Here is an 18,593-nt window from a genome sequence, read left to right on the forward strand (position 1 = left end):
TTTCATATCACACATTGGGCGCGACCATAAGCAATAAGGCGAGAGACAGCGCGTCTTTGTCTTTAGAAATAGCAGAGCAAAACAAGCATAATGCAGCAGGCGAGCCTCGCAACACGGGTCGACGTTGCGGTCAGCGAATGTCGGCCATGACACGATCAAGTGAAAGGGACGACTGAAACCATATAGTATGGACTTTACATACATCCGCGTTGCGTCAGACCTTCTTCCCATCTGTCAGGTTTCCGACGTCTCGCGACGCCTGTGGAGATACCTGTTACGTGCGCATGTCTTGGGTTTCTCCGATTGTGCAGTGGGTCTAGATCACGACCAGTTGCGACCATTGACAAAGAGCGCAAAGAAGTGCGATGTCGACTAGAGCGACGTGATTTGAGCGTCTCGTCAAATTGATCTTCAAGAAGGATGGCGCTGCCTGCTGTAGCCACTGATTAGCGGCATCCGGAAACAACAGTAGCTTACGTGTTCATAGTCCAGCGACAGAGGCTATACTATCGTTCTTATGACTTTCTACGCACCGCCCGTGTACACAGATAGCGTTGGGTGTACACACGCAAGCAGACAGGAGTATGTGCGCTTGACAGAAGGTGATAGCCAAGATCCAAGGAGGATGTCGATTCAAACGCTTAGTGCTATAGCGGATAAGGCTACGATCACCGCTCTCACATAGCTGTTTTGGTGTTGTCTTTGGCGTTCAAGAAACGCATGGAAGGGAACTGCAAGCACTGCGCTTTATCATAAAAGATGTAACGGCCGGCAACGGCCGTTACACCGGCTGAGGCATACTACGTTAGGCTAACATTTACAACATATCCTCTTGTAATGATCGGTGATATGGCCAGAGGTAGCTGATCGAGTAGTAACACGATAGTATGTGATGTTTCCCCCCTGCTTTTGGTGGGCTGGTTGATCACAATGACATCAATAAGGCTTTCGTCTTTTGGCTGATTGAAATGGATGGCCCATCTTGCCGTTGGCGAGACCGCAAATTTTCCGAGCAATTGCTCGAATGATGCCTGATGTCAGGCTAAGGCTGAAATTGATAATAGGGAAAAAAAATGACGGTGTGGGATGCATTCACCTTACAAGAAGAACATGAGCACTTTTCGTGCTGCAAAACAGCTGACTTATTTTGTTGCGAAGAAAGTTGAATTTCTTTTTTGGCGACATGTTCTGGTTGCCTTCCTGCGAGGAATTGTCGTATTTTCTAAAGAGGAAATATATGTCTCCTTTTCTTTTCTTGAAAACAAGTTTTCTTCCCAAGAAAGCTGTTTTCAGGTGACTGGCCAGGAGTCGTATCTTTTCTTCATAAAGAAAACATTTCTTGGGTAGCAGGCAAGAGGACGAAGCAATGTTTCGTGTTATTCATGAAAGGCAAATATGCTCTCTTCAGTCAAATGTCGTTCTTCGTCTACTTCGGGTATGACTTTTTTCGCGAAGAAAAGGAAAGTTGTTCTTCAAACATTTTTTCATTTCTTTTCTTTGCGGAAAATGCTTTTCTTCATGTCTGTTGTCGTACGTTCGACGACATGGAAACGTATCCTTGCATTCTTGACAACGTGTGTCGTAGCAGTGTCAGTCGCAGATACATAAGTTGTATTTACAGTGACGGTGTCCATGTCGCAGAGAGTGTCAGGAAGTGAGACGCTGTACTACAACAATACAGTCATAGAACATCGAGCAAACCAGGTCACGCATCCGGTGGGCAAACTGTTGCCGCGTCGACCTTAAGATACATAGCATCGTTATGATAAGCTGTCGGAATCAAGATTACTGTATCATAAGCCTTCCGACTCGATATTTCATGAGTTGCAGAGTAATTTGCGGTGTCGAAGATATGTTTTTACTTTATTTCTCCAAAGTCGCTCATCGACGCTGGCCCATTCCTTATTCTCTGGTAGGGATCGGGAGTACCTTTGCGAGACGCGCCGCTCATGATGTTTCTCTTTTCTTCGTGAACATCTCCTTTCCCACCTCCCCCACTTCCACCCTCGCTTGAGAGACGCCCTAACGAACGTTTCAGGCAGTCAATGTTAAAATCAATCAGGCCTTTCTTTTGAAAATTTTCCGCCCGCATCAGTCCGACAAAGGCGAGATAGCTGTTTGGATAGTCAAAATGAAAGTTAGATTTGACATTCGAGGTGGTGCACAGATACAAATTATAACCGCATATTTTCGGTTGATATTCACGCAGGTCGCAACAACAAATCCCTATCCGTCCGGCCCTCGTTACTCACTCGTCCACTTCTCGGAGGTAGAGGACCATGCCATTGCTAAGGTGGATCGTCGAGGAGGAGTCTGAGTCGTAGACTGGGCCCTGCGCCTCCCCCTCCGCGTCGTATTTGACACTATAGCATCAGAAAGTGAGAGCAAAGTATTTTCAAAGAAGTGAGAAGGGGAGAAAATGATGTCGCCCATCACAGCATCCCTCACAGCATTTCGGAATTAGAATATTGTAGCCGTGCATATGCGCTACCGAGTCGCTCAAAGAACAAAGCATGCTACTCTTCCCATGGAGTCACCCGAAAATCATGTTTCGGCCCTGTGGCCCCCCAGCCTGCCTCTCTTCCCCCACGACATACCCATAGATACAGGAGACGTCCACGACCACGTCGATCATATCCACGCACATCTCGTACGTCTGCATGTCAACTGGATTCGAGTCTGTGGCCAGATAAAGGCGGCTGACCACGTCGAAGAGGAAAGATTTCTCCATCTTGCAGGCGCTGATTAGGTAGTTGAGCAGATTCTCCATCACGGGCAGCTGGTGAGTAAGGCGCTGGACGATCTTGGAAAAGGCCTCGAAGATCGAGTGGTCGTAAATCGAGGTGAGAAAACATGAAACCTCCACGTGCTCAAGGGAGGCGTCGCGGAGCTCCTGGGCGATCCGGTGTTGGACGTCACGCTGGCAGTCGACCTTGTGCTCGTCCGAAAGGAAGAGGTCTCCGTCCACCTTGTGGATGAAAACGACCACATGTAGCGACGGGTTCACGCTCTGGCCCCGGGCCACCAGGTCCACAAGACGGGTCAAGGCCTCGTGGTAGGGCTCGTCCTGTGCATCCAAGACGAAGACCAAGGCTGCGGGGACGCCGAAGACGCCGACTTCGTCCAGAAGCTCTCTCTCTTTCGGACCCTCCCCTTCTCCCTCCTGGGTCATGCTCCCGCCCAATTCCCTTCCCCCTCCCCCTCCCTCCCCTCCGTTACGGCTCACACGATAGAAAAAAAAATCTCCGGGGAAATCCCAGATTTGAAAATGCAGAAAGGGGTTGTTGTTGGCCAAGCGGATGTCGACGGCGTGGGTACTCTCCAGAAACAAAGTTTCGTGGGGAGGCATTTTTTGAAAAACGACGCGTAAAATGCTGGTTTTTCCACTGCGACGGGGGCCCATAAGAAGGATACGGGGCTTGGTCAAGTCGGTGAGCTGAGGGACCGAGAAAATCATAGTGCGAGGGGGGGAAAGGGGTGGGGCAGAGGAAGTGAGCCAAGGAGCTAGAGAGGGCTCACTCAGACACAGGACAGCTTCCCCTCCAACGAGGCATAAGGGCACGTAATGACAATGGGATTAAAGACAAACTGCCAGCTTTGACACTGAAATAAGCCGAAACTCGTCCATGCACAATTCGTGGCAAATGCACACCGAAGGAGTAGGGCGGGGGTAAAGGAGTGACGTTTACGAGTGAACTGTTGCTTCACGATGACAATTATATGGAAAAACAGAGCAAATTACAATGGAAGGATGGCAGGAAATATTGCGGCTCACAAATTACCATTTGCTGCTCGTCAGTGTACTCAAGAGCCATCGCAGCTCCCTCCAATGAGGCAGTGTGCCTTACGCCTTACACTGGCCGCGAGCTATCTTAGGAAACGAGGCCCAATCTGTGTATTGAGAGAGGTATGAGTCAGATGTGATTAGAAAGCATGTCAAAATGTGCGGGACGTAGTGATTGAAGGAAAGTTCACATCCCAGTGAGAAATCAACGCTCGGGGGTTACTGCAAGCCAAGACGGGGAGCAGGAACGCCCGCCATGTTTTTAGTGAAGTCCTCCTCGGACGCGGCTTTTCGCTCATTTAACCATTTTTACGGCTTATCTGATTCTTGGCAGCCGTATTTAAATTGCCTGCCTTTGGCACGTACATCTCTTGGGTCGAGGTCTGCGCACTTTTATTCCGTGGTGGTTGGATACTAAAGCACTGCAGACACGAGCCCTAGAGTACAACACGAACGAGCGCTTCTGAGGACCCGACTGGTGCCCACAAAACAAGAAAACGCGGTGGATCGATGCATCTGCCTTGGACTGGAGTACGGCAGATATTTGTGCTGCTTCATTTTGCGTGTCTGTGGAGTAGCACCTGGTCTTTTTGGGCGAAACCCGTGCTACGACGAAATCTCGACCATCGGGCCATAGGAGCTGCTTTTGCTCCTTGCTCTCCGCTTCGACTGCCTTTTACTCGTATGCAAGCATCAATTTTGTCTACGTCTACTGCCACGCCTGTGTCTGGCGCCCTCGTTAACTCCACGTCTGCGTCCGGGCAAGACCGCGGCGCCTACGACGACGCCCTTACGTTGTACAAGACTTTGCGTGCCGATGACGATTCCTCCATGGCCGACAAGGTGCACACGGCACTCGACGTGGTGGAGCAGGCGCTACGATTGTATGGCCCATCGCATGTCTTTGCCTCGTACAACGGGGGAAAGGACGCAGTGGTAGTAATGCACCTCCTCCGCGCGGCCCTCGCCCGCCATGTCCAAGCCTACGACCTCGACAGCCCCGCCCCTGCAGACACCGCCTCCTCCTCACCGTCCTCGGGCCCCAGCACTATCCCTCGCCCTCGACTGGTCTATTTCGAGCAACCGTCCACTGAGTTTCCGGAGGTGAAAGCCCTGGTTTCCCAAACTACTCAACGGTACGACCTGGATTTGCGCGTGTACCAGGACGTGCCTTTTGCTCAAGGGCTCAAGGCCTGCATCGAGGGCGAAGGCGGCGCGCCTCTGGCTTTTCTATTGGGTACCCGGAAAGGCGACCCGAACTGCAAGGAGCAAGAAACCTTCGCGCCAAGCAGCACCTGGATGCCGGCCTTCATGCGCGTCAACCCGATCCTGTCCTGGACCTACGGGGAGATATGGCATTTTTTACGCCGCTACAATCTGCCCTACTGCTCCCTGTACGACCAAGGGTACACGTCGCTGGGGAAGGTCGATGACACAAGGCCTAATCCGGCCTTAGCCAAGTCGCGGGCCCGGGACGACGCGCAGGAGGGAGGGGAAGGGGGAGGCGCGGGTGGGGTGGGCGGAGGGGAGTTCTACCCGGCCTACATGCTGACGGATTGGGATCTGGAGAGGGCAGGCAGGGTAGACAAGAAGAAAGAGGCGACAGCACGAGCCGTGTCCAATGAGGGGGTGGAAGGCGATGGGTGTAGAGCGGTGGAGGAGGCGGCGGCTGCAGCAGCAAAAGCGGCCGCGCAGGGAGAAGGGAAGACGCCAGTCATGTCCACAAAGGCGTCAAGTAAAGGGTGGAACAAAGCCAGCGGTGGCCAGAGCAAAGAGGCGGCCGAGGGCGGTGGGTCGAGGGAGAGCGTGAAGACGGCGGGGCTGGTCATCATCGGCGACGAGATCCTGAAGGGGAAGACATCGGACACGAACTCGCTCTATGCGGCGAGGAGATTGCGGGAGAAAGGTATGGCAGTGCAGCGAATCGTGGTCCTTTCTGATAACCACGCAGACATCGAGCAGGAAGTTCGACGACAAGCCTCCTTGTTTGATGTGGTCATCACGAGTGGGGGAGTGGGCCCTACCCATGACGACATAACTATTAAGGCCGTGGCGGCGGCTTTGGGGCAAGGCGTGCAAGAAAATGAAGAAATGATCCAGCGCCTGCAAGACGCCTATGGGGTAGCCTCCAGGGATGATCTAAGCGAAGGACAACGAAAAATGGCCCTCCTTCCTGAGCAAGCCCGCCTACGCGTCCCTCCCCCACCGCCCTCCCCGACCCCTGCACCCACTCCCCCCTCCGCGTTCACCACAGAGGCTACAACCGTGGCAGCAACCACAGCCACGGCAGCAGCTGTGGTTGCGGTCGCTTCCAAAACCAAAGTGTGGCCCATTTTGATGTGCGGAAACGTTTACGTTCTTCCAGGAGTACCGTCCTTTTTCGAAGCCAAAATGGACACCATCGTCGACCACTTCTTGAACCACTTCCCCATTTACACCCGGAAAATTGTCCTGGGATTGGACGAAGTGGAAATCGTTGAGGCGTTGAACCAAGCGGTGGCTCATTTCGAGCCAGAAGGTTGCGTGTTTGGGAGCTATCCATTCTATGGGGAGACCCGCCCGCGGGTAGTTATCACATTAGAAAGCGGGTGCGAGAAGACGGTGGAGGCGGCCACAGCGTTTCTGATCGAAAACATACCTAAAGAGGCGGTTTTACAGGTGGGCAAGGATGACGATTTGAGAGGCGGAGAGGGGCAGGTCCTCGATGGAGAGATACAAGGAAGGCACCCATTGTAAAGGAGTCAGATGGCAGAGGATATGGTAAATCTCAGCTAAATTTAAGGGGAGGGAAGAGATAGCTCTCAGAGCCGAGCCGTGGGAGAGAGCGCAATGTCTTCTCTCCAAAAATAAGTAGTCCGCCTGTTAGGGTTACAGGGACTCCACGCTTTATCTCTTCTTCGGTTTACATGTTTTGACCGGATCCTTCTTTCTTTTCTTACTCCCGCCTTCCCGAATCATTCAATTTCTGGCTCGCCGTCTCCTTCCCGTCTCTTTTTTGGCATCCTTTTTCAATCCCTTCTTTATTCCAGTAAAAGGCCCATCCGAGTCAATGCAAATCAAAGACACCCAACCCCCCGCCTGCTTATTCTAAAGCAGCGAATATACATGACAAGCTATCGCATTTGTCTCACCAACGACTGCGACGTGCCCAAAGAAACATCCCACCCAAGTTTTGACGTGAACCACCCCTCTCCCAGCTCGCCCCCCTTGCCTTCCTCTTCCTCCAGCAGACTCCCACATTTAAGGCCACACTGAGTCAGCATCATGAAGCACGCGCCTTGGTTCGATCCGAGGTGTTGATGAGATACGGCAGCTTCCTTAATTTGAAGGCTGCATAATTTACTTTCCTCCTCTCCACAATCTTTCCGATTGTGCCTCCTACGCCGCTCTTTCCCTCCTTGTCGGCGCAGTCTCACCACATGCTACTGGGATCAACCGCCCAAAACGGTCTCCTAGAGTCTAAGCTCTGAGCATTACTGCCCCACAGCAGAGATATAAGCCGACTTCAGAAGGACGGCCACCCCCTCTGTCGCGCATTTCGCGCCCTCCACACCTCCCCTTTATCCCGTAGATACCCCCTCGCATGCTTACTGCCGAGTCCTCCTCTGTTCATCTCCGGTGCCTTTCGCACCCCTCAGAAGAAGACACCGTCATCCTCATTGCCCTCCTTGATCGTCTCTATGTAGGTGGCCCACGTCATCGCCGACGCCGACGGGCTCTGCAGCAACTCCGGCGCAGGCTGCTCCCCTGTAAGGTCCCTCCCTTCTCGCGCTCGGCGGCCGCCAGCCAGGTCCCCGAGCGAGAAATTCTTCTTCATGCTCGCCACACCCACGGAGCTGGTCGTCAAACTCTTGGTCAACACAGGCCGCCCTGGCTCCTCTTCTGCGTCCGCGCTCGACTCACAACCGCTCACAAGCTGCCGTAGGTCGACGCTAGACATGAAGCCCCGGCTGGTGGGCCGTGTGATCCGCGAGCACCGGGCGATCGAGCCTAGCAGATCGTGCACTTCGTCCACGTCATTCAAAAAGGAACGGGCCTGGCTAGGTTTCTTCCCGACGGTACAGCTGAAGGCCGCGACCGCGTTAGGGGGGAAATTGGCGGCGTAGTCTGCGGCGGCGGTGAACATACTCTCATCGCTAGCATCGTCTCCCACCACCAAAAGGAAATCCACCACTTTGCCGTGCTCAGCCATCTCCCCCAGGACTTTTTCCAAGAAACTGCCCTTGTGCACCCCCTCCGGCCGCACTTCCAGGTACCCTCCTTGCAAAGCCTTGTTTTCCCCGCGCAAGATTTCCACGCCCGCCCCCCGCAAGACGCCGCTCAAGTGATCCTCCAACTCCTTGCTCTGCATGTGCCCGAACTCGGGATCCGCGTCCCTGTACTGCCAGAGCAGAGCGCTCCCTTTCTGTTCGATGTAGGTGCCGTGGGTCCTCTTCACGTACACGTCCATGATAGCTTGGGTCAGCTCCATCCAAGAGGAGTCAAAGGAGGGCAGCATCATTTCCCAACCCCCTCCCACGGTGGGGGAGTGGTTGGGGGGGTGGTGGGCGTGGGGCATTTTGTAGAAGAAACCGTGTTCCGCGCCCAGACCTGGACAAGCGGAAAGGAGGGGGAAAGGCAGGAGGAAGGGAGGGGGTGGTTGACGGAATGCAATCACGAAAGCAACGACCCCCCGGTGGTAGACCCGGGTCTAGTCAAGGGAAGGGAAGAAGAAGAGAGCGCGGTAAGATCCCACCTACCTAGATTCTCCACCTCTCCGAAGCCTTGCTCCAAAGCTTGTCGCTCCATGCCCGTGACCACAAAGCAGGCGTTCTTGAAATCGTTGCAGAGATCGCGCAAGATGGAAAGAAGGTGCTTGCTTGGACCCTGAGATAGAAAAGGGGACAAGGCATGGTCACGCACAATCGTGGCGAGAACAGCACAACGACAAGGGGGGGGGCACGTGAGGGGGGAAAAGAGCAAGCGAAGGGGCCTACGCACCTTACGATGGGCCAGCTTGTTGCTGACCGCGTAGTACTGAACGTTCTCCTTCTTCTCGCTCCCACTCACGAGCGTGCCCCCGTAGTCTAGCATGATGACACGGTGCGTGCTCTGCCGGTACGCGCGTGCCACGTCCTCAACGCGGAGGGGGTGAAAGCCCTTGTCCATCCCCAATACCCGGTAGTGCAAGCCGAGGCCCACGCCCGAGTAAAAAGACCGGTCCACGTCCTTTTTCACGCGTTTCACGTCCATCAGGATCTGGTACGCCCACTGCAAGACGGTTTGAGAGTTGACAAAGCGCCAGTCCCGGGCGTGCCGGGCCAGTCGCTCCTCCGCCGACATGCCCAAGGCCCGCGCCATCAGCTCGCCGGTCCCCTCGATCTGCCACGGGTTCACGAACATGGCCCCCAGCAGGACGCGCGTGCACGACACGAACTCGCTCAGGATCAAGACCCCCGGGAGGGGTGTATCCTCCTCTGTTGGCGGCGGGCATTCTACTGTCCCTTTGGCCGCCCCCTCTGCGGTCAAGTCCACTTGGCTCGAGCGGCGACTGCTGCTCGCAGAACCCCCCTCCTTCCCTCCCACCACTACCGCCTGCGCCGCCACAAACTCGAGGGGCATTCGGTTCAATCCGTCCCGGGGGCTCGTGACGATGAATACGTCCGCCATGGCCAAGAGAGGCATCCGGTCCTGAAGCCGCATCTGCCGCTCGTTTCGCTCGATGAAGACCACGGGCGGGGCGGGCAGGTCGGCATGGGCCGCATTGATGGACGTCACCATTTGCCGCACCTCCCGCTTGGTCCGGGGGTAGTCCTCTCCACGTTCGCTGGCCGTTATTCCCACTTGGAAGAGCACCACCTTGCCCTTCCATTCTGGGTGCGTAGCCAGAAACCTCTCAAAAGCCAGGAGCTTTAGGGGAATGCCACGAATCCGCTCCAGCCGGTCGATGCCCAAAATCACCTTCCTTCCAGCGAACTGCTGTCTAAGCTTGTCCACCTCCAGCTGCATCTCTGGCTCTGCGAGCATCAAGTGCCGGATGGCCGCGCTGTCCACCCCCACGTGGATGGAGGAGATCGCCACGGTCCGCCCGTTGTAATGCACAGCCATTTGCCCCCCTTCCATATCGTACGTCACACCCAATATGCGCCGGACGCAGGTGACGAAGTGCCGGGCGTACTCGTACAGGTGGAACCCGATGTGATCGGCGTTCAACATCCCGCGCAACAAGTCTTCGCGGACAGAGAGCGTCCGGAAGATCTCGGAGGAGGGAAAAGGCGTGTGCAAGAAGAGGCCCGTCTTGGCGGTGGGCAGGGACTTGGTAATGAAGGAGGGGAGGACCAGCAGGTGGAATCCATGGATCCAGATCAGGTCTCCCTCGTTGTAAACCTCCACCACCTTGTCCCGGAACCGCATGTTCACGTGGGAGTAGGAGTGCCACACCGAGTCCTGGGTTTTCTGGTCCCAGAAACGCGTGGGGCGCGAGCCGTACACGTCCAAAATGTGGTGGAAGACCGGCCAAAGCGTACCCTTGCAGAAGGTGTTGTAGAACTTGTCGTGGATCTCCGGGTCGATAAAGACGGGGACGCAGTCGAACTTGCGGAGGGCACGGGCTAAGCTTTCTTGTTCCTCACGGTTCAGTTTCCCCCCGATCTCGGCGGGCAGACGGACAGTCCCCACCCACGTGACCCGGAGCCTGGTTCGCAGCGAGAGCAAGTTTTCGGTGTCCCACGCGATGATCCAGTCCCTGGCCCCCTCCTCCTCCTCTTCCTCTTCCCCGCCCTCGTCCACCCGAACACCGGGCAACCCGGCGTCTCCGGACCGCTTCTTTATTCTCGACGCTGTTTCCGTTTCCCCCTCGGGCAAGGACGGCGCCCGCGACACAATCAGCGGAAGGAAGTAGCTCACCACCACCACCCCATCCGAGGGAGAGATAGACACCTCGTCGGGGTCCAAGAAGGCCTGCGCCGCACTCGCACTCCCTCCCCTTCCTCTCTTGTAAGCGACGGCCGCGCCGCCGCCCCCACCTCCCGCCTGCGACGCCGTACCGTCCCTCGACCCTTTCCTTCCCCCTCCTTTCAACGAATCCTCCCTCCCCAAGCGCAGCGACACGCTCTTCATGGACGTGTGCGGCGTGAAGCTCTTCACGTCGATGGGCGCATCTCCCAAAGAAGAGGCCGTCGCCTCGGCGTCCTCCCGGTTGATCACAACCTTCGATGGCGGCTCACCCCCTTCCCCCCCAACCTCCCCCTCCAGCGTTTCCTCCGCGAAATCAAACCGACGCAGGTCTTCCTCCACCTGTTTCGCCGTCCCTTCTTCCCATTGCACCCCTTTCTCTTTTCTCTCTACCGTGGCGGCGGCGGCGGCTAAGGCAGCGGCGCTCCGGGGCAGGGGTACAGGAGGGAGGGGTGGAGAGGCGCGGGGGGAGGGGAGCACCCCGAGCACATCGGTAATGACCTGGTCCTTGGTGATGTGCATGGTGCGCGTGCCGTCTTTGCCAGTGCCGGCAGGCTCCCAGTGGGAGAATACCTCCCCTTCGAAGATGGCGTACTTGTAGGTCAAGTCCGTGTCGTTGGGCACCGACACTGGAGACCCATGGAGGGGGGAAAGGCGGTAAGGAGGGGAGGGAAATGGAGCTCAAACGATCAGAGCCTGCCGGCAAGAAGTCAACACGCACAGACACACCTCCCAAGAGCTCGCCCCCTTCTTTTCTATTCCATCCCAAGCCCTACCCCAGTCCGAGCTCCACCGCGGGTACTCCGCAGGGGTGGTATACAGCGCCACGCCGCTCAGCGCATCATTGTCGCCCAGGGCAGGCCCGCTTCCGGTCACGAAGATGGCTTGCCCGTGCCCGAGGGGGGCTTCTACATGGAACTGAACGCGGGAGAATTGCCGTGCTCTGGGCATGGCACTGGAGACGTTTCGGGTCGCGATTAGGAAGTGAGCAGGTGCTGCGCCGTAGGTAGAAGGGATAAAGGGCCCGAAACTGTTTGCTACTTCCACAGCGATTTCTTTCTGGACGGGAATTCTGGTTTTACTGCGAGGTGCAGCTCCTGTACCGCTGTCAGCGTTATCTTGGCCGCTTTCCTACACTGGAATGCCGTATCGCGCTTCAACACCGCGAGACCATCGGCATCTGGTACCCTTTCTCGATCCCTCGATGCGTACGCTGCTCCTTACTGATTTTAACTTCAAGGTTCTTGCCCTGTTCTGCTGCTTCTTGTCCTTTACACCTATTTTTCGGAAACCAGGACGAGAAAGGGGATGAATGAGAGAGGAACCTGAAAAGATTGGGGGTGCTGTGGAAGACCCGCAATCATTGAAGGGACATTTTTCATGACTGCACGCTACCATGCAGTATTCGTTATTAATACTCAGCTAGGTATCGAGCCACTGCATTGAGGCGCAGGCACCCCAACCGGCCAGAAACACAATTTCTTGCGGACGTCGCGCTTAACCTTATCATCCTCATCACATCCCTATTTTCACTGCCGCATTCTTAGTCACATCAAACACCTATATCGACCGCTTGCACCATCAATACATCTCTTCCTTACAATTGAGACGTTCTAACAGAGGTGCTAGGGCGAAGGGGAAATGAAAAGCGTCAAATGGAGGGCCTGACTATCTCATAAGAGACAAGGATAGGTCAGGGGGTCTGCTATAAACGAGACTCAAAGAAATCAAGGGATCATGCACCTGCACTACTGCCAGCCCGTCCCCGGGGAAAACCCTGCGATGTAAGGGCACGACTGAAACATGCATGCACACAAGGTGTGGCCTAATACGGCTCCGGCGGTCGACTCCGTGGTACTCGCGCCGTTAACCTCCGTGAAGAGGGAGCGAGCTGCCCTCCCTCCCTCCTCCTCCCTCAAGCCTTTCCGGCCAAACCACCATGCCCAAATCCACCTGTTTCCTTCCGTCCGACCCGAAAATGCATGGATGACACCACGAAGAGGTGCGCATCCTTTCCCATGCACCCAGGCGTGGTGTCGCATCGCAGTGGTCGTGTCTACACGGCGACTTGTGTTGAGGATGACATCACGACCCTCCCATCTTGAAAGGTTCTGTCGCCCCGGCGGCAGGACTCTCCAAAAGACATAAGGGCCGTATTTATCGGCCTCCTGCACACATGCTGGTTGCGAAAGCCACCAATTTTTATTCAACTGTCAGACCTGTCATTCTGTTTGCACGCCAGACACCGGAATTCTCGGACTCCTGACTGAGAAAGGGGACATTCACAAGGCCGGCGCGGCCGGAAACCTCCCCTGATCCTCGTATCGTACACTTTACGCGTTCATTGCAAGCATTTACAAATGTCGCCCCGTCATAATGTCATACTAAATATTTTAGGTGTAGGAAGAGGTGGATAAGGCACGTATACGTCATTCCGTATGTTGTCACCCATAGCGGAGTCGCCGCTTAAAGAGCAAGCTGCCGAGCAAGACGAGGAAGGAGAAACGAAGAATGTGAACCATTCACGCGACGTCGAGCATGTAGTGGAAGAGGATGAAGAAAATTTGCTGTCAGCCGATGCTTTGAGAAGGCGGATCCAGGAATCTACCCGCTGCGGGAAACCATTCCGAGGGACTCCGGTAGGCCATAAAAGAAGGAGGGGGGGAAGGGAAGTAGAGGCGCGGCGGTAGAGAGTGATTAAGCACGAGGAGATCGTGTATCGGAAGATTTAAGGCATGAGGATACATTAAAGTGCTTTTGCCGTGAAGAGACCGAGACGGGACAGGGGGGGACTTTGGCTTGGAAACTCATGCCATCTCTGCCGTGTCTACGGTCCCTCTTTTCTTCGATCTCGCGCCTTTTCGTAGATGGAAATGGAGAGCGGGTGTGAAGCCTTACGAACCCCATCGCCATGGCTGTCGTCGGCGCCTTATATCAGCCTTGGGACGACGTCCATGCCCTCCTCCGCGCCTGCCGGCCACCTGGGGGCCACGCACTCCCCCTTACCCTCGCGGTCAGCCTCCTCCTCAAGAACAAACCCATGGAGAAGGCCTTTGGACCTGCTTATATCCACCCGAAACATTGTGGGGCAGATTTTGAGCTTCTCGAGAGGGGGCATGGAATGCCCCCTACCTGTGCTGTATGACGAGGACCATCCCGACCCCTTCGTAAGTAAGCGTGATGTGATTGCCCAGCCTTGCCACGCACTTGTGCCTCTGCAATGCTGCATGCCCCATGCATGAAAGCGTGCGAGCAGGCTGCAGCCATCTGGGCCTGTTTGCAGTAGTGCTATAGAAGCTATTTTTCCGCGTCACCATTTCCCTGAATCTCTTCCCTTCTCCCTCCACCCTCCAGGAGTGCCTCTGCAACCTGATCAACATGCCACGCGTCCCAGCGGCCCGCCACCACTACCTGATCTACCTATCCCCTCCCCCGCCCTCCTCCTCCCTCGGGCCCTCCCTGCCTTCCTCCTCCTGCCCGCCGCCCCCTGGCGGGCGTTTGTACACAGTCGGGCCACACTGGGCCGGCGTGGTCTTCACAGTCTTCCTCGTCTGCCTCGCATCTTTCCTCTTCATTTCCCATGTCTGCGTCCCCCTCGGCCCCTTCTTCGTCCTTGTCGCCGGTGTCTACACGGGCCTCACCCTTTTGACCCTTCTACGCACCGCCTGTCTCGATCCGGGCCTCATCACGCGCTCCGTCCCGCCCTCGTTGCCCCGCCGGAAGTACTGCAGCATTTGTCGCCTCTACACCGGCCCTACCGCCCGACACTGCGAAGACTGCGGCGTCTGCATCGAAGGGATGGACCACCACTGTCCCTGGATGGGCCACTGCGTGGGGAGTGGCAATATGGGGGCTTTCCTCTGCTTCAATTGCGTCTGGCTCACCTACGTCTTGTTCGTCTTGGCCTGCCTGGCGGCGCAGAGCGGGGTCTTTGGGAACGCGACACGCGTGGAAAACTAGGGGGGTAGCTGGCGGCTTCTCCCATTCCCTTCGTGCGCCCAATCCTGGCGGCTTTCCTGGAAGCCCAACCCTCGATGTCGGGCCGGGGACTTGAGCATCATGTCTCCTTAACTACCTCGCTTTTGCTCAGGAACGTCTGTCTAACGGCGTGCAGGGGCCTCGATGCAATGGTTGGGGTGCGCGTTGTAGGGAATGTAGTGGGGTGTGGCGTCGAACACCGTCAGGAAAGGAGGGAGGTTTCAGGATTTAAAATCAGGTGCGAGGGCACTGCCGGAGCGTGGGAAGAGACGATGGGCATCCAGAGGCGATGAGTAAAGCACAGAGGTGCAGGAGGAAAGTGAGGCCCGAAAATTTAAGACTGAAGGCCCCATGTCGACAGGAATAGGCAAATGAAGCAGGCAGCGTGGGGAAGGGAAAGACCGACCTAGTAAAGTAAATGCCTAGGCACAGGGCACCCATAAAATAAATTTAAATCGTTCTCATGGGCAGGAAACCTGTATTTCTCTTCTTTTTGGCAAACGCACCTTGTTTTAGTGCCATGGAGCTATTGCACTCATCTTCGGGACGGGGCCTTGTCGCCCTTTTTCCCTAAAAAATATTTGATGTTAACGTAATCTTCTCCATTGGATACTCAATGGCTCCTCCGCATCTATCCTTAATTTCCCACGGTGCTCGCGGAAGTTGCGGCGCCAAATTTCTTCCCTTGCCTGGTCATGTCCAGTCGACATCCCTCTCCCTCATTTCAAGCACGTACCAGACAACATGCATGCACATATGTACAGGTGCCTCCTCCCCCCCCCGGCTCAATAGAATGATCCTACCACCCTGACCCTGTGAGCAGTCTGGCTGCTATCCTTTCCAGTCCCGCCGACGTTGCTGCAACAGTGCAATTAAACGGCCATGATTCCTGCCTCTGCAGCTGCCCACATGTCACAACCCCCTTCTCGTTTGTGAGGCCCTACGCACTACCCTAGCATCCCTTTTTTACAGACTCTAAGGCTGTGCCCCGACACGGGGCTACGCGACAGCATCGATCGCAACGGCTTCCCGTCCACGGGCGTCTCGCTCTCTGTCAATGATGTTGCTCGCACCATCCAATCCCAGCCACACATTACTTTACCCAAACCTCGACCACCTGGCGGTTTAGACTCGTCCCAGCGGGCAAGCCCCCCCGCTCTTCTTTCCCTTTCCCCGCCTCTTCTTCTTCTTGTGTCATCCATAGCTTCGCTGCGAGCCCGTCGAGAAGATAGGGATACCCTTACCGCCTCCCTTTCCCTTCTTCTTCTGCTGTTGGTGTGGTTGCAGTGGCTGCTTCCCAGGCCTCGGCGGCTCTTTCCCGTCCGACGCCGTGGGAGGGATGGAGGCCCCAGGGCTGGCCTGCCCAGCCTGCCACATGCCGCCGGCCTCGCTCCTCTCCGGGAGGGAAGACGACGTACCCGAGGTAACCGAGAACGGAGTCCGCCCCGTCCAGACCCCCCTCCCTCCCTCCCCGCCTGACCCCGGCTCCGGTACGCGCCCCAAGGGCGGGGCGGAGGCACGGAGGGAGGGAGGGGAGGAGCAGTCCCTGCCTCCTGAGCCCCCAGTCCCGGACGCCCCGCCAGTCCCTCCGTTCGCTGGCACAGCCCCGGATAAGGGCGGGGGCTCGGACTTGCGGCCTGGGGGAGAGGAGGACATGGGCGCGGGCGAACCGCCTCCACCGCCTCCCAACGCCGGGAACATTTCCTCTCGGAGCATCGTCGTCGCCGCCCCCCCTTTCTTCCGGATCACCTCGGCAAATGACGACGTCAGGGCGCGACGTTCCTCAGACGGGCTCCCACTCAGCACGCCCCCCTCCTTCTCTCCTTCCTTTCCCCCGTCCTCTCCCTCACCTGCCTCCTCCCGCCTGTCCCCGCCCGACACCATCCTCGCCGCTTCCCACGGCTGCGGCCCATTCAAGTCCACCCCCTTCTCACGCTGCGCCTGGATTCGTCGGATTTCCTCCTCCGTCAGGCTCGACCTCCGCCCTGCCTCCCGCACGGCCTCCCTCTCCACCTCCCGCGCCCGCCGTGCTGCCTCCCTCTCTTCCGCCCTCTCCCGCTGCTTCCTCCGCTGCGCCCGCTTTTTCATCTCCGGCTTGAAAAGCTCCAAAGTTGGCGGGGAGAGGAGGGCGGGGGGGAGGGCCAGCTCGACCAGCTTCACGCTCGAGTAGAGGGGGAGGTGCTTCAGGAAGCCGTACCGGCCTGTAGGGGGCGGAAAGAGAAGAAGGACAAGGCGACGAGCATGTGAGTGTACGACACAGTGAGCTTCAGAGTATACGGTGAACGGCTCTCCCGCGTACGTAGCCCCACGCTTCGCCGGAAACCCGCCGACCATCCACACAGGGCCTTTCGGCCCATGCGCACACAAGCAATTCCCCGACAATCCCCTCCCCCATCCGTTTCCCTCACCTCGAAGCTCCGGCGTCAGCACCAGGGTCTCCGCCTCCAAAAACCGTCCCCTCCACCACCTGGGGCAGCAGAGCGTGGCGCCCGCCCGCCTCGGCCATCAGGCAGCGCATGGTCAGTGGGTGGAGGAAGGCGAGCTGGCCGTCCTCGAGCTGGTAGAAGTGGGAGGCCTGCGAGTCCAGGCCCTCCCCGCTGAGAGACGAGGGGCCGAGGGAGGCCGAGGGGGAGGACGGGCAGGCTTTGTCCTCCCGGGCGGAGGAAACGTCGTCCATGGGAAAGGGAAAGCCGTCGGCGGGGCAGGAGGCGGAAAAGCCCCCCTCCCCTGGCTCGCCCCCTCCCCCTCTTCTCCTCCCTCCCCCTTCCTTCCCTCCCCCAGACTCGCTCGTGCCTTCGCTATGCCCACGGGGCCGTTGAGACGGGCGCGGCGTCGACGCCTGCGCGGGACCCGAACCTCCAACGGGCCCTCCCCCTTTCCCTCCCTTCCCTCCTCCTCCCCTTCCGGCGGCGTCCTCCCGACCCATCCCCGCCCGCGCCCCGGGCGGTCCCTCGACCAGGCCCTGGCCTCCCGGCCTCCGAGCAGCATATTTCTCGCGCCGCCGGTCCAGCATCTTCAAGGCCTCGTCGATGAAAGGGATCCACTCGGCGCCCTCCACCCCGACGCTTTCCTCCCGCGCCGCCACCAACTCCGCCGCCTCCCGGGTCAAGGTCGCCACTTCTTGCTCCCACGAGGAGAGGATGAGGCGGGAAAAGGCAGCCTCGGGCGACCCCACGCGAGGGAGGAGAAGACGCGGCAGGGGCGTGGCCGAAGGGGGGGAGGAAGCCCGGGTACCCAGGAAGGACACCTTCCCGGAGGAACACTTTCCTTCCTCCTCCAGGGCCTCAGCCAGTCCGGGGGGCCAGCCCCCTTCCTCCTCACTCCCCACGCTGCTACTCCTTCCCCGCACCCGGTTCCCCCCCCCTCCCCCTCCTCCCCCTCCTTCCACCACCCGCGGCGTCAGTGACCCCTTCGTGCGCGCCAACAGCAGGAACTTCACCCGTTCCTCCCGGCCTGCCTCCTCCTCCCTCGCCTCCTCGGACTCAGCAGACGAGGAGGGCGGTGACGGGGAGGCGGAGAGCGGCGGTGATGAGGCAGGAAGGGAAGGCGACCAGGCCTCCAGGGGCCTCAAGTCGCTTTGGTGGATGTGCTCCAGGCACATGGGGCAGCGGCGAACGCATCCTTCTTCTTCCAGATACCTCAAGACGCAGGGAGCACAGTAGTGATGCCCGCAGCGCGTGATCTGGGCAGCACGCGGATGGTCGAAGCAGATGGGGCAAGGGGGGAGGTGGGGATGAGGGAAGGGAGGAGGACGAGGTCCACATGCTCCCAGTCCATGGGGGAGTCCGCGTCGAAGAGCGCGGGGTGGGAGGGGGGCACGGAGGGGAGAAAGGACCAGGCGGAAACTGGGTAGGGAGGCGGGGATAAACGGCAGGCGAAAAGGATGGTGGGGGGGGGG

The 18,593-nt window shown here is 57.6% G+C and overlaps 5 protein-coding genes across 5 annotated transcripts; 2 read left to right on the top strand and 3 right to left on the bottom strand.

The window, feature by feature from the left end:
- Positions 1–1,836: 1,836 nt before the first annotated feature.
- NGA_0126700 (ras-related gtp binding c) lies at positions 1,837–3,900 on the bottom strand. Its single transcript, XM_005855229.1, has 4 exons — positions 3,783–3,900; positions 2,598–3,436; positions 2,253–2,363; positions 1,837–2,114 (listed from the first exon to the last, which is right to left on the bottom strand). The coding sequence occupies exons 1-4, from the start codon at positions 3,813–3,815 to the stop codon at positions 1,859–1,861; spliced, it is 1,239 nt and encodes a 412-aa protein (XP_005855291.1). The 5' UTR covers positions 3,816–3,900; the 3' UTR covers positions 1,837–1,858.
- Positions 3,901–4,468: 568 nt separating this feature from the next.
- Positions 4,469–6,520, top strand: FLAD1 (FAD synthetase; the record flags this gene model as incomplete). The annotated part of the gene is made up of 1 exon (XM_005855225.1): positions 4,469–6,520. The coding sequence occupies one exon, from the start codon at positions 4,469–4,471 to the stop codon at positions 6,518–6,520; it is 2,052 nt and encodes a 683-aa protein (XP_005855287.1).
- An 898-nt stretch (positions 6,521–7,418) lies between these two features.
- On the bottom strand, positions 7,419–12,002 carry OTSA (alpha,alpha-trehalose-phosphate synthase (UDP-forming); the record flags this gene model as incomplete). The annotated part of the gene is made up of 4 exons (XM_005855234.1): positions 11,494–12,002; positions 8,765–11,346; positions 8,524–8,650; positions 7,419–8,374 (listed from the first exon to the last, which is right to left on the bottom strand). The coding sequence occupies exons 1-4, from the start codon at positions 11,666–11,668 to the stop codon at positions 7,419–7,421; spliced, it is 3,840 nt and encodes a 1,279-aa protein (XP_005855296.1). The 5' UTR covers positions 11,669–12,002.
- Positions 12,003–13,112: 1,110 nt separating this feature from the next.
- NGA_0126601 (dhhc zinc finger domain-containing protein) lies at positions 13,113–14,677 on the top strand (the record flags this gene model as incomplete). Its single annotated transcript, XM_005855228.1, has 3 exons — positions 13,113–13,356; positions 13,585–13,888; positions 14,112–14,677. The coding sequence occupies exons 1-3, from the start codon at positions 13,156–13,158 to the stop codon at positions 14,675–14,677; spliced, it is 1,071 nt and encodes a 356-aa protein (XP_005855290.1). The 5' UTR covers positions 13,113–13,155.
- A 486-nt stretch (positions 14,678–15,163) lies between these two features.
- Positions 15,164–17,213, bottom strand: NGA_0127100 (uncharacterized protein; the record flags this gene model as incomplete). Its single annotated transcript, XM_005855233.1, has 2 exons — positions 15,164–16,896; positions 17,126–17,213. 2 exons carry the CDS (start codon positions 17,211–17,213, stop codon positions 15,890–15,892), a joined length of 1,095 nt encoding a protein of 364 aa, XP_005855295.1. The 3' UTR covers positions 15,164–15,889.
- Positions 17,214–18,593: the final 1,380 nt, after the last annotated feature.

Source organism: Nannochloropsis gaditana, assembly GCF_000240725.1.
Source record: "Nannochloropsis gaditana CCMP526 unplaced genomic scaffold scaffold254, whole genome shotgun sequence".
Lineage (NCBI taxonomy): Eukaryota > Eustigmatophyceae > Eustigmatales > Monodopsidaceae > Microchloropsis > Microchloropsis gaditana.